The following is a 15,172-nucleotide window of genomic DNA, read 5'->3' on the forward strand; positions in this document are numbered from 1 at the left end:
CTTAGGCACTAAGGTAATGAATATGATTTATAATAATCATCTCCTGGCACTTTGAGCCAAGGAAGCCGGCCTTCGGATGTTACTACTTAAAAATGAGCTGGGCTTAAAAGCATGGAATATTCTTTGTGACAAGTATCCCACAAATTCCACTGACCTCCCTTGTTTTCTTTGCCTTGAGCAGGGTTTCCAGTTTCCAGAACTGATGTGATCTCGCAGCTGGAACGAGGGGAGGAGTCGTGCGTCCGCTCTAAGAAAAAAGTGCTCCCGAGAGCTGCCTGCATAGGTGAGGCATTGGTTAAACCAACCCCAAAACTGTCGGTGAATACAGGAAACATTTGGGATGCCCTACAAAGATCTTGTGAGCTCTCCAAGTTCAGGATTGTTCCCTGCAGATGTAGAATCGTTAGGCAGAGGTCACTCATGGTTTCCCACCTATCCTGACTGACAACTGGCAGCAGGTCCCTCCCCAATCTCACTGTCCCCTGAGATTTCTTCTGAGATACGGACCCAGAACTGATCCCTTCCTTTCTCTCCTCTGGGGAAGGTTGAAGGGAAAATCAGCTCCTGATAGGTTTGATCTGTCCTGTACACATTTTGGTTCCTTCATCCCTTTTTCCATTCTTCTCTCTGAGATTTCCTTTCTCTCTGGCGCAGGCAGAGACTTACGTCTGGATTCTCTCGGTCTCCCGTCAGGTGTTGGGATGGTGAGTGAAAACGAGGAGGAACCCCAGCAGGAAGATGCTGAGCGAGTGGAAGCCCATGGGATGTTGTCAGGAAGGTCCAAAGGGAATGATTTTGGGAGCTCTGCACGCCCAGAAAAAACAAAAGCCTGTGAGAGTCAGCAGAGGCCAGAGGAAAACTTCGGTAGCCAGTCAGACCTTATTACACGTGAGAGAATGAACTTGGAAGGAACACGCTACACATGCCTCGAGTGTGGGAAAAGCTTCAAAGGGAGCTCGGACCTTCTCACACATCAGAGAATCCACACGGGTGAGAAACCTTATGGATGCCCTGAGTGTGGCAAACACTTCAATCAAAGCTCAGCCCTTATCACACATCAGCGAATCCACACAGGTGAGAAACCTTATGGCTGCCCTGAGTGTGGGAAACACTTCAAGCAGAGCTCAAGCCTTATTAGACATCGGCGAATCCATACGGGTGAGAAACCTTATGGATGCCCTGAGTGTGGGAAACACTTCAAGCAGAGCTCAAGCCTTATTAGACATCGGCGAATCCATACGGGTGAGAAACCTTATGGATGCCGTGAGTGTGGCAAACACTTCAATCAAAGCTCAGCCCTTACCACACATCAGCGAATCCACACAGGAGAGAGGCCCTACACGTGCTCTGAGTGTGGGAGAAGCTTCAATCAGCGCTCAACCCTTATTAGACATCAGAAAATCCACATGGGAGTGATCTGTAACAAATGCCTTGACTAGGGCTGGCCAAAGGTATTTTTTTCTTTTAAATCACATTTGCTAATTCCCACTTAGGGATCTGTGCCCCATCTTCACCGTGGTTACTCAGCTCCCCCAGGTGAGTTGCCTGCTCCTGCCTTTTGCAGCTCACCCTTCTTTGGGGTCAGTCCTGTGATGTTTTCTGTCAACTCCTTTCCTTTTGGATCAAAGGAGCGTGTGTCCCTCCAGCCAGGAATGTTCATCAGCTCCAGGTGGGGGAGAGAGGTTTGTTCCCAACAAGCTACACTGAGGCAAAAACTACCCGTGCCTTACATCCAGTAGGACTGTACATGGCGTTGGCTGCTCAAGTTAGTGATCTTGGTGTTAAAAGACAATTACAGTTGTCGTGCAGATGCGGCCGAGGTGCAGTGGTTGGCATTAGCTTTCCCCCCCTTGACCTGACCTAAACTCCATCACATGTCCTAGTCTAAACAAAGCCTGAGCATCACAGTTATACTGTTCCCCCATTTAAAAACCATTGTTAGTCATCAAGTTCCCCCACCAGGATCATATTGTTTCATTCCCAGTTGTCACAGTTCATCAGAGCGCTGTTGCTTCAGGTTTTCCTGAAGGCAGATATTTTTACTCCCGTTTTCCTCCCTTAAAATATATTGAAGTATAACAAAGAGCAGGAATAGGGAAGGGATAGGGAAAAATGTCTTTTCCCCTCTGTAACAACAGAAGAACATAGGGTAAATCAGAGGGATTCTCCATCACCATCTCTATCCCCCTGTTCTTCAATTGGTAAGGTCAATATTTCCCGAAGGGGCTGGGAAGAGGATTCTCTAGTAAAGGATTTGGAACTAAGCAAAAGACCCATTCATTTGCCTCCCAAAGCAGTTGTGGCCCATGCCCTGCAGGAGGTTGCTCCTGAAGATCTTCCCTTCCTAATCAGGTGCATGTTGCCTCTTATTTGGGAAATGCAATCCCTTCCTAGGTAGAGATGGGAAAAATGGAAGTGACATTTCTGTTCAGCTCACTCCTGGGAGATGCTGTAAATGTGTAGGAAATGACATCCATGAGGAATGTGATAGAGCTGCAGAAAGACACCCATTTTGAGTAGATACCTGACATTTGGTGTCTTAGAGGGATTCTAAGCCGCACCTGAATTTAGTCCCTTATTTAAATCTGTGCCACCAGATTAAAGAAACAAAAGGGCATATTTGGGGGAGTTCTACCTCAGTATCGCTACTGGTATGTTGTGTGGTTGGTGAAGAATTCTACGCCAGAGCCGTGTAAAATTGCTACAACTAAGGTCAAAGATTTGACAAGAACTCAGGTAGAAATGAGAGCTACGAGTGGTTGATTTTCACCCCAGAGATGGACGCTATGGTGACCTGTGGCCAAGGTAAACTGTTTTTAGAATTGCTCACACTTCTAAAGGATGCCATGATGAAACTGGGAACAACTGTCTTTTACCATTTGGATCCCAAGTTTCCTGAAGCACAGACAGAAACAGCTGATTCCTTCAGAGCCATGCCATGCCTATGGGTCCCAAACTGGCTGCCTTGCTGGACAAGAAGCACTTCCGTGTTGGTTAAATGATGGTAGCCAATGAGGGAATGTAACAGATTCCAAGTTCAGACTGCAGGATACATGAATGCTGAGTCCAGAGTCTGTGGTTTGGTCTCTTAGTTTTGCTCTTGAGTCTAATGCATGTGTCTCACTTTTCCGCCTCCTGCTACTCTGAAAGATTAGAAAGTGTGAAAGTAGAGCACAGGTGGTTTTTCTCATGATGCAGCCTTCCCACGTAGTGTGAGACCCCTTCCACCCACACAGGTGAGCCAGAGAGTTGCCCAGGGCTCTTGTTCACAAAGCAAAGATGTCACATTAGGCAGGAGATGTCAAGATCTACAATGGTGATGGGCGAGTGATGGGAGCTTTTCTGGGTGGTTGTTGTTTGGTTGTTTTTTTTCCATGTAATTTTTGTTTTGTTTTTGCAACGAGTTCTTTTTATAGCTGCTGAGCCCCCTTGTCCTTTTGAGCACAGCTCTTTAACCCTCAGGCCTGGCTCTGGAAACCTCAGAACCGGCTTTGCGTTTTTTTTTTCATGTTTGCTATCTTTGGAGTTCGCAGGAGTTCCCCAGGGCTCTTGTTCGCAAAGCAAAGATGTCACATTAGGCAGGAGATGTCAAGATCTACAATGGTGATGGGTGAGTGATAGGAGCTTTTCTGGGTGGTTGTTGTTTGGTTGTTTTTTTTCCATGTAATTTTTGTTTTGTTTTTGCAACTAGTTCTTTTTATAGCTGCTGAGACCCTTGTCCTTTTGAGCACAGCTCTTTAACCCTCAAGCCTGGCTCTGGAAACCTCAGAACTGGCTTTGCGTTTTTTTTTTTCATGTTTGCTATGTTTGGAGTTCGCACATCCAGACGACATGCGGTTCACAGCAGCGGATACTTTGAGAAACCTGCTGGGTGAAGCAGGCCTTTTCCAAACTGACATTGGCCCAAATTCTGCCTCAGTTCAGCTGGATTGGGACACGTCTGTGTCAAAGGAGTGGTTCACACCTGATTTGCCTAGAGACGTCAGAGGAGGGGTAGTTAGATATAGGATAAGTAGGAATCGACAACAATGAAGTTAAATATAAAGGTGAAAGACCCTCACGTTGCAGGTCAACAAGCCTGTTCTGTTCTTTCCCTCCAATGCATCTGGCACTGGTCGCTCTCAGGTAGCACACTGGGCTTGACGGACCATTGGTCTGACCCAGTCTATGACCTGTCGTACGTTCTTATGGAAGTCCTCTACGGCCTTGTCTACATGGGCAAGTTTCTGCACAGGAAAGCAGCTTTCTGCGGTGTAACTCCCGAGGTGCGCACGCAGATTTCGTGATGCATGATAGAAAGGGGCCATGACAGGGACACACTGCCGTGCGGGGTGAAAGTGAAGGAGCTGTGACATGCCTACCACAAGGTGCAGGAGGCAAACTGCTGCTCCATATTGGGGGCTAACTAACCCCAGCATCACGGCAAGAATCTACCTAGCAGCTGGAGAAAAAATATGTATGAGAGTCAAAGACACCTCCACGTGGCCTGTCTCTTCCCCAATCTCAACACCTGGAAGATTGTCTGGAAGACTCAGAATTTGAACTGCGGAGATTGGTCCCAGGCTGAGAGGGAATTCAGTCTGTGTATTAAGAACTCAGCATGGCCTGGAGCAACCAGTGAGTGAGAAAAGCTGTTTGATCCAATTCTTGCTTAGTATATTCAAATTAGAGTTTAGACTGGGAGTCTGTTTTCATTTGTTATGTAAACACTTTTGACCTCTGTGACCAATACTTATACTCAGTTAAAATCTAACTTTCTGGAGTTAATAAACTTATTTTACTATTTTATACTTACTCCTGAGTTTGTCCAAAGTGCTTGGGAAAGTTGCTCACATGACAAAGGCTGGTGCATGTCCCCTTTATTTTTGATGAAGTGGCGAACTAATTAATGAGCTTACACTTTTCAAGAGAAGGCCGTGAGCCGTGTAAGATGGTACATTTCTGAGGTGCAAGGCTGAGAGCTGGGGAGATATGCTGGTGTCTCTGTATAATTGAGGAGTGGTTTATAGAGCATTCATGCAACTGAGTTGGGTGCTTTGCTGCATGTTGTTGGCCAAATGATCATAGAATCCTAGGATATCGGTGTTGGAAGGGACCTCAGGAGGTATCTAGTCCAACCCCCTGCCCAGAGGAGGACCAATCCCCAACTAAATCATCCCAGCCAGGGCTTTGTCAAGCCTGATCTTAAAAACTTCTAAGGAAGCAGATTCCACCACCTCCCAAGGTAACCCATTCCAGTATTTCACCACCCTCCTAGTGAAAAAGTTTTTCCTAATATCCAACCTAAATCTCCCCCACTGCAACTTGACCATTACTCCTTGTCCTGTCATCTGCTGTCACTGAGAATAGTCTAGATCCGTCCTCTTTGGATCCACCTTCATTTAGTTCAAAGCAGCTATGACATCCCCCCTCATTCTTCTCTTCTGTAGAGTAAACAATCCCAGTTCCTCTGGCCAGGAGGGATTTAAAGGTGGTTAGCCTTCCCTTTCTATTTATGACTCTATCCTACCGCAGGAAGTCGTCCGAAGTTACGCTGCTCCCGCTGCGTGAATAACAGAGCTGGATTTGACGTCGCTTCGGTCGACTTACTGCTCTGTCTACACTGGGCTGGGTCGATGGGAGACGCTCTTCGGTCAATTTACCTTTTTCCTGCCGTTCCTGGCGCAGTCCCAACGGCGACTGGAGAGCGCTCTGCTGTCAATTTAGTGGGTTTTCACTCAACCCCCATGACATCAACCCCCAGTGGATCCACCGCAGCAAACAGAGCCTACCAACCATGGATGTGTGTGTTAGTAGAGATCAAAGCGAATGTTAAATGTTCAAATGTATTGGGTGTTTAAACCTCCTGAAAACTCGTGGAATGTTGTTTGCACTGTTTTCACTTCTCTGTGTCCTGTTATGCTGTAATAGCAAAGAGTTGCCTTGTGTAGACCCCTGTCACTAAATAAGCCCTCAAAGGAGAATGAAGGTGTGTGGGATGCAAGTGAAGAAAAGGTTCATTTCCAAAGAAGGGGTGGTAAGAAGCAGGATCCCTGGGCGGGGGGCAGGAGGGTGTGGTTTGCACTGTTGTTGCCCAGGGTGGGAATGGGGAAGTGGGCTCTGGCTTAAAGGGGTGTCAGGCTTCGGGGGGCTGGGTTCAGAGCTGGAGGTTCGGGTTGGGGTGAGGGTTGGGCTACAGTTTTGGTTCAGGGGTTTCGAGTTGGGGGGCAGGTTATGGGGTCAGGGTTCCAGTTGGGTTCCGGGTAGGGGGTGGGGTTTAGATTTTGGGGGGAGGGTTTGGCCAGCAGCAGCATAGAAGTGTGGGTGGCAATGGGGTGCAGCCAATAGTGATCAGTCGGGGGTCTTTTAGGTCGTTTCAGTGTCAGTAGCACCCTGGGGTGGGGGTAGGGTCATGTTTACGACAGGGGGCTAAAGTGTTGGGGAAGGGGGCGGCAGGTTGACCCATCCCACTTCGCACTTCCCACACGGACACGCACAATACGTCGAAGGCGTGGACGCACACACGTCACACACACACGATGACACAAAACGGCACACAACACGACACACAAAAATACACACGATGCAAACACACACAACACGACACAGAAAGCATCACACACAAAACATCACACACACGACCCACAACATGTCACACACACACACTCAACACAACACGACCCACAACATGTCACACTCAACACAACACGACCCACAACATGTCACAAAAACACACTCAACACAACACAACCCACAACACGTCACACTCACACACTCACACACTCAACACGACCCATAACACGTCTCACACTCAACATGACCCACAACACATCTCACAACACGTCTCACACACACTCAAAGACACACAGCATGTTGCACGTACGTCGCATACACACAACTTCGCACACACAGTTTGTCGCATGTCGCACATATCACGTCACGCACTTGTCTGACTATGCACATGCACATGCACAACACGTCGCACGCACACACACGACATGTCACAGACACGATGCACACAACATGACACGTGACACAAAATGGCACACGACACAAAATGGCACACGACATTGAGACACACATATGACACTGACACGTTGCATGTGGAACACACAGCATGTTGCACGTCACACTTTACATGTCACACGCACAACACATCACACACAGCCTGTTGCACGTTGTAGACAGCATGTCACATGTTGCACACACAACACAGTGCGCATCGCAGGCACGTTGCGCGTCACATGTATACAGCATGTCACGGCTACACTGCACGTCGCACGCGCACATGCACAACATGACACACAACCTGTCACACACACAAAAATCACAGCAACACGGACACACAACATATCACACACTCAACAAAACACTCAAGAAAACACACAACCACGTCTCACACACACACGACACCACATGACAAACAACGTCTCACACACACAATCACGTCTCTCACACACGCCGACACACACTCACGCACACACGCACAGCACACGGCGGCTCTCACACACGGCACTGACACACACGACGTCTCACACACCCACGACACGACATACGACACGTCACACGACACACAAGACGGCAGAGGACACGACACCGAAATCCCACCCCGGAGACGACCCCCCGCGGGGGCGAGAGCGGAGCGGGGACGGTCGGGGGAATTCGGTCTCTGGGCGGCGCGTGGGGCCGGTGTGGGCGGGAGGGAAGAGGGCGGCAGGGCCGAGGGCGAGATTCCCAGCCCCCGTCGAGCGCTGGGGAGCGAGGGCTCCGGCTCGGCTCTCGCAGCGGCTCTGGCGAGGAATGGTGCCGGAGCTCTCGCCGGAGGGGAACGCGGCAGGAGGGGCCTGAGCAGCTTGGGCCTCTTTCCACGGAGGCGGAACCAGGCCTCCGCTCTCTGCCCGCTGCAGACCCGGCTGCCAGGTCGGCGCTTCCAGTTCCTCGTCCGCACTCGCCGTCTTCTCGTGTGTTCGCCAACTCGCTCTCTCTCCTCTGCTCTCCTGGTGCCGTCTCCCTTTGTAGGACCCGGGTAGGTGTGCATTCCCACAGGTGAGGTCTCGGGAGCCATGGAGAAGTCGGAGCGGACGGAAATCATGCAGGGCAATAGAAAGGCTGCTGAAAGTACCTGAAGAGACAAAGGAAACGAGAAGGGGGGAGTCCAGACTAAGACAGGAGTCTAGTCTGTAAAGAGAAACAACGGGAAGTCTAAGGTACAGAAACTCTTCAAGTTGCCAAAAGACATTTAGGATGGGAAATGACTTCTTGAATCCAGTCTCTTTAAGATCTTAGGCTTAGTATGTGTGTCTATTTGTATTTGCTTCGTAATCTGCCTTCTTCTGTTTGCTATCCCTTATAATCACTGAAAATCTACCTTTTCTAGTGAAACTATTTTTTCTTTATTATTATTATTATTATTAAACTCAGTTTGTGCAACGGGTGCTCCGTGAGGAAATGATTTGTGTGTTACTCCAAGGGGCCGCCCGGTGTCACTGTTGGTCCAGGAGGGAAATGATTTGTGCATTACACTGACTGGCCACCCGGTGTCACTGTTGCTCCGTTAAGGAAATTATTTGTGCACTACCGTGAGTGGCCACCGAGTGTCACTGTTGCTCCATGAGGGAAATGCTTTGTGCAATACCTGGATTAGCCACCCGGTGTCACTGTTGCTCTGTGAGGGAAATGGTTTGTGCATTATCTGGATTGGCCACCTGGTGTCACTCTTTCTCCATGATGGAAATGGTTTGGGCATGACCTGAATTGGCCACACACATCACTGTTGCTCCGGGGAGGGAGGGATTGTTTGTGTGTTACTCCTGAGTGGCCACGTTGTGTCACTCTTCCTCCATGAGGGGAATGCTTTGTGCATTACCCTGTGTGGACACCCAAGACAACATACACATCACACACAAAACATCACACACACAAAACACGACACCGACACACACAGAGAGAACACGTCACACATACAGAAACACGTCTCTCACACACACACAACACAGGACACCGACACACAAACAACATGACACACAAATAAAATGACACACAAAACAGCACACAACACGACACACAAAAATCACACACAATACACGACACCGACACATACACACACACACACGAGACGCACAAAACGGCAGACAATGTGACACAGAAATCACACGACACCGACACCCACACACAATACGACACACAACCCCTCACATGACACACAAAACGGCACACGTGACACACACACACAACACGATGCACAAAACATCGCACACAAAATATCACTCACACACACACAACACGACACACACACAGACAACACGACACACAACACGAGACACAAATATCTCACACAACACATGACACCGACACACACAACATGCACACAAAACGGCACACAACACGGCACACACCGTCACATGCACACAACACGGCATACAACATGGCACACACACACTCAACATGGACCACAACACGCACACATAAACACGTCTCACACACACAAAACGACACACAAGTCACACACACAACACGTCACACGACACATGCAACACGACACGCACAACACGTCTTCAGCCTCCTTCAGCCTTCAGCCTCCTCTGCCCCTCCCTGCGCTTCCCACAGCCAGTCCGCCCAGGCGGGGTCCTGGGGAAGCCAGAGGGTCCTGCCCCCCAACTCCGCAGTCAGACGGGACTCTCAGCCAGCCAGGAAAACAGAGGTTTATTAGACGACAGGGACATGGTCTAACACAGAGCCTGGAGGTGCAGAGAACCGGACCCCTCAGCCGGGTCCATTTTGGGGGGCAGTGAGCCAGACAACCCCGTCTGCCCTTCACTCCATGTCTCCAGCCAGCCCCCAACTGAAACTCCCCCCAGCCCCTCCTCCTCTGGGCTTTGTCCCTGTCCCCGGCCAGGAGGGCACCCGATTCCTTTGTTCTCCAACCCTTTAGCTCTCACCTTGCAGGGGGGAAGGGCCCAGGGCATCAGGTGCCAGGAAAGAGGGTGTCGGCCATTCTCTGTGTCCAGACCCCTGCACACACCTGCCCTCCAGAGCTCTGCAATGATCATACACCCTTACCCCACCCCCTAGATCCTTAAGAACTGCATAGGGGAAACTGAGGCACCCCCACACAATTCAGAGGAAACATGAAGTCCCGCTTCATGACAGATGACTCCAGGAGGTGAGTTGCTTGCTATCCTACCATGTTTTTCTCTGTCTCTCCTCTAGTATGTTGGCCATCACACACACTCTGTCTCTGTCTCTGTCTCCTCTCCTCTCCTCTCCTGGTGCCAACGATGACCAGGCCCCGGGTGCCTGGGCCCCATTTCCCCCCTGTGCTCCATCTCTTCCTGTATCTGCCTCGCCCCTTCTCCCAGCCCACACTGCCCACCGCTGCCTGGATGATTTCCCCCTCTCCTCCACTGCACCCCCCTCTGTGGGGTCCCTGTCACTCACCGTCTGCCTCCTCTCCTCCACCCCCTCCCCCGCTTCCCCACGGGTCACTCTGGGGGCCGGTTTTCTTCACCATCTTTGTGCGTGATCTGGAGGATGGGATGGATTCCACCCTCAGCAAGTTCGCAGATGACACTAAGCTGGGCAGAGAGGGAGATATGCTGGAGGGTCGGGATAGGGTTCAGAGTGACCCAGACCAATTAGAGGATTGGGCCAAAAGAAATCTGATGAGGTTCAGCAAGGACAAGTGCTGAGCCCTGCACTTAGGAGAGAAGAATCCCATGCACTGCCCCAAGTATGCCATGTCCCCGCCCCGAACCGACCCTCCCGGAGCATCCTCAATTCCACGAAACAGCTGTTCTGTGGTGGGTAGGAAGTGCTGGGAAGGAGGGTGGGGAGTTGCTCAGTGGGGGTGTGTCTCTCTGGGTGGGGTCTGTGTGTGTTTATGCACAAGCTGATTGTGATGTCACGGATGCCAACAGCAAAGAGTGTTCGGCGTCAGCATTCTTGCCCTGCCGTCAGTCTGCCAATTGGCTTGGTTGACAACGGTTGGTGACCCAAGGAGCTGCGGAGAGACGTGGACCATCTCTCTGTCAACAACTTCTTGAATCAGCTATTTCCACAGGTGTTTGAGGAACAACAGGATGAGTTTTTACAGAAGGTAATTCCCAGATTCTTTCCCTGCTCATTAGATCGCACATGACAGGTCGGCGCCTCCTTCTCCTCGGGACGGGTGGGGGCGGGTGTGACAACAGGCAGGTCTCAGCGTTCCCTTTTGATTTGAAAGTGGCCATCTCTCAGGTCTCCTCCTGCTTCAGCCGGTCAGGTTCTTTGGAGGCAGATTTAGATGATTTTATCTTTCAGCAGACTAGTCGGGGGCAATTTCCAGGGATAGAACTAAAAGGGAAGATAACAAAACCAAAAAAGATAATAAAAACCAACAACCTTCAGTCTGACCCTGGGCAATTCGCTTCAGGGCTCTGGGCCCAACTTCCATCCTCTGTAAACAAAATGTTAAGAATGTTTCTTTCTGCTGCAGGGACGAAGAAGGAGCCGTCTGACACGAAGGGGAAGTGGGAAAAAGGAAGCCCAGAAGAGCAGGAAGAAGAGCGCACTCCCAGCCCCTCATTAACAAGCAGCTCCCATATGACGATGGTAATGATGCTGGTTGGCCGTGCTCATGGAAAGCATCCCTTGCTGTGTGTAGGAATATCTCCCAGGGGCTGAAAAGAAACACTCGTCAAGGGTGATCAACTCCAGCCAGCCTTTATCTGGGTCGCTTGAACGAGGCTCGCTTTGACAAAGGGGTTTAGGCACCTAAAGAAGTCCAGAGGTGCTTTGTGGGACTGGCAGAAGTGCCTGACTCAGGTGCCCGATTCTGATGCACTTTCCATGGCACAGGCATGGCTGAAAACCAGACCAGGCCCATCCCTGCCCTGGTCGGGGGAACCCACATATGTCCTGGCTGTGGGGTTCTGGCTCATCTCGTGGCACCAGGACCACTTGGAGACACAGAGAAAAGGAGTCTGCTCGAGAGCCTTAGCTAACAGCCTCTTGGCTTTTCGCTCCTGTGGTCGAGGCTCCTGCACTAAACTCCAGAGGTCCCAGGTTCCCTCTCGCCTGCCAACATCTGGGCTCTGTCCGAGTTACAAAAGCCTCTAGACACCTTTGTAACTCTTCCTCTTCGGGACAGAGCACCCTGCAGCGCATACAAAAGGCTGCAATTCTGGGAGCTTCTGACCCGCCGGGGGTCTGGAGTATGGAGGCGAGTGTGCCACTCCGCCGTGCTCTACTGCATCCTAGGATATCAGGGTTGGAAGGGACCTCAAGAGGTCATCCAGTCCACCCCCTTGCTCAAAGCAGGACCAAACCCCAATTTTTACCCGAGATCTCGAAATGGTCCCCTCAAGGATTGAACTCACAACCCTGGGTTTAGCGAATGCTCAAACCACTGAGCTACCCCTCAGCTGTTGGCAACCAGGACAGACGGTGCTAATCCAGCGCCATGCAGGTAAGCTGCAATAATCCCCAGGGGTTGCCCTGAGACACCAGGGCAAAGGCCTCCAGCACCCCAAGCCCTGGGTTGAGGTGATCCTGGAACCAGGCCCCCAGGAGTAACATTGTGCCCAGTGAGTTCTCACCCCCAGGGCTCTGGCCCCAGAGGCCCACGCTTTGGGCTTCTCCTCAGCCAGGCAAACTTGCTTCTTAAGTCTCAGTTACTTTCTGTCCTGACGGCGATTCCTGCCTGTTTTCTGGCAGCCCCACAAGCTGTGAGGTGGGGAAGGAAGAGGGCGTTTCCGTTTGAGCCCTATTCTCAGTCCCTTCCTCGCAGACACTGTGGGCTGTCAGAATTGCTGAGCCAATCTCCTCAGGCGCTCGGGGTGGGATGGGACATGGGGCAGGTTCTCCAGTGACCCCTCGGCGACACTCAAGGAGCAACTCGAATGGGCTTTGCAGGACATTGAGGCTTTCTCAGCAAAAGCGGGGTTTCCTGCAAGGAGGGGCTAGCGAGGGAGGAAACGGGGTGGCCCTTGGGGCCCCAGCACTCCCCGAGAGGCTCCCGTCTCTTCTCAGGAGAGGGGGCCAGAGAGGGCACAAAGGCTGAGGAAACCTTAGCACCTGGGGAGGCTTTTGAAGAAAAGGGCTCAGCCGGAGTCTCCACGCTCCCTCGGCACTGCCAGCCTCCCCCGGGGACAGACTGTTCCAGGGCAGCTGCCGGAGGGAAATACTCAATCCCAACAGGCTTTGTCCCTGTTCTTTGCAGACCCCCAGGGAGCACCCTTCCTCAGCCCCGCTCCATGCCCTGCTGATGGCAGCCGTGAAGGGTCTGACAACACCCACCCTGCAGAGATTTAGAGCCGCAGAAGAAGAGCTGAGGGCCATCGTAGCTCTCCACGGAGACAAGATGGAGAGAGTAAGAGACGCCCGCAATGGGGCAGGGGGATGCTGCACAGAGAGGGGGATGGGAGAAGTTCCTCTCCTCGGAAACCATTCCTGGGACACTGGCATGGGATTGGAAGATTGGCTCAGCCCCTTGCCATTCATCGCTTGGCCACGGGGATAGGTGACATTCAAGCCCTTCTCCAAAGACCGCCTGCACGTGGCGCGGAAGTGCAGACTTATTCCCTTCCTGGGCTTTGGCTTTCCTGAAACTCTGAGACTAATCAATGAACAGAATCCTCAGCCTGAACTTCCTCCCCAACCTGCCTGTTCCTAGGGTTTCCTGCAGCTCATCCCTGTCTCTGCCCGAGTTCCTTCTTTCCAACAGCTCCCAGCGGGAAGTTAACAAATGGCCCCTCAATCAGCAGATTGATTTGTGCAGGGCTCTAACTCCTGCTAGCAGAACAGGTCAACAGAATCCAGCCACCCGCCTTGGAGCTCCTGCTCCTTGTTCGAGAGGGGAAAGAGCAATGAGCAATTCCTCACGGAAGAGTCCTAGGAGGTGGCTTGTCCCTTTAGGGTCTGTCTCCCTGTGTTGCAAACTCTGCAGCAGGAGCCTGAAAGCCTGGCCCTATGGACTTGGGCTCCCAGGGCTGGCACTGAGGGGCCACAACAGCAATGCAGACTCTTCTGGGCTGGGGCTGGAACTTGATCTCTGAAGCCTGGGGAGGAGGGTGGCTTCAGAGCCTGGGCTCCAGCCCAAGTCACCTTGTCTGCACTGCTCTTCTAAGTGCCATAGCATGAACCCGAGGTTAGAGACTGGGGACTTAGGAGACTGGGGCCGGGAGCTGGCTAGCCCCACCCAACTAGCCCTGCCTCCTGTCTCTGCCATGGGCTCTGGGATACATCGGTAGAACCAGCTGGGTCTGGAGCAGTGCTTCTCAACCTGTGGCCCGGTCAGCACAGAGCTGCGCCCCTTTGGGACATCCTCAGGGACAAACAGGTCGGATTGGATGTGCCCCACAATGGAACCTAGGTTGAGAACCACTGGTCTGGAGGAACGGATTGTGCAAGAAAGAGCTAAAAGGAAGTTGCAGAGATGGAGGAAAGGCTCCTGGAGGGAAGCCCTTGAGAGCGGGACTGAGAGCCGTTTGCTACGGCAGGGAAGGCCCTGGGACATCAGGGGAGTTAGGACTGTGCCCACTCTAAGGTTTTGTGCGTGTTTTTGAGCTTGAAGGTGCTAACCCAGACCTCAGGAAGACTGGGGTTCCTGGACTTGTCAAAGCCTCTTCGGGAGCAGCCAAGATGGGCAACCGAGGTCAGAGGAGGCTTTCAGGGCTGCCAGGAGGGCTTCCCTGGGAGGAGGCCACTCATTGATAAATCCATCCCTCAACTTTCTGGCATTCTTCCAGGTTGGAGACATCGTGGGAGGGATCTTAATCTGGCTCGACAACAGCTGTGATCCCAGAGCCAGAAGAGCAGTGCTCAGGGCTATGGCCTTGCTGGCTCGCTCCCACCCCCAGGACGTGGTTCTAACCTGTGTGGCTCACACGCTCTCATCGCACAGGTAGGGAGCTGCTTTGTTATCTCCTCAGTCCAGTAGTTCTCCTCCTGCTCCTACTGACAGGCCACAGGCCGGGAGGGGTCCGTGGGGCTCACACAGTTGGAGGGAGTTTCCTGCTGTGCAGAGAGCTCTCCACGCTTCCTAAGAGGAGATGGCCAGGCCCAGCCACTAAGGAGCCAACCCCTCCTCCTACACTCCCCGGGATGGAGACATGCCACTTTTCTGGAGAATTCCAGCATTCTCCTGATTTCTATGGGTCACCCCACTTCCTCTCAGATCCAGTACAGGGCCAATCAATGATTTGGGGGCTCACTC

General features: G+C 51.8%; 1 protein-coding gene across 1 annotated transcript; it reads left to right on the top strand.

The window, feature by feature from the left end:
• The first annotated feature begins 658 nt into the window (after positions 1–658).
• On the top strand, positions 659–2,345 carry LOC142070313 (uncharacterized). The gene has a single exon (XM_075123880.1). It carries the CDS (start codon positions 702–704, stop codon positions 1,437–1,439), a length of 738 nt encoding a protein of 245 aa, XP_074979981.1. The 5' UTR covers positions 659–701; the 3' UTR covers positions 1,440–2,345.
• Positions 2,346–15,172: the final 12,827 nt, after the last annotated feature.

This window comes from Caretta caretta, chromosome 28 (genome assembly GCF_965140235.1).
Source record: "Caretta caretta isolate rCarCar2 chromosome 28, rCarCar1.hap1, whole genome shotgun sequence".
Lineage (NCBI taxonomy): Eukaryota > Metazoa > Chordata > Testudines > Cheloniidae > Caretta > Caretta caretta.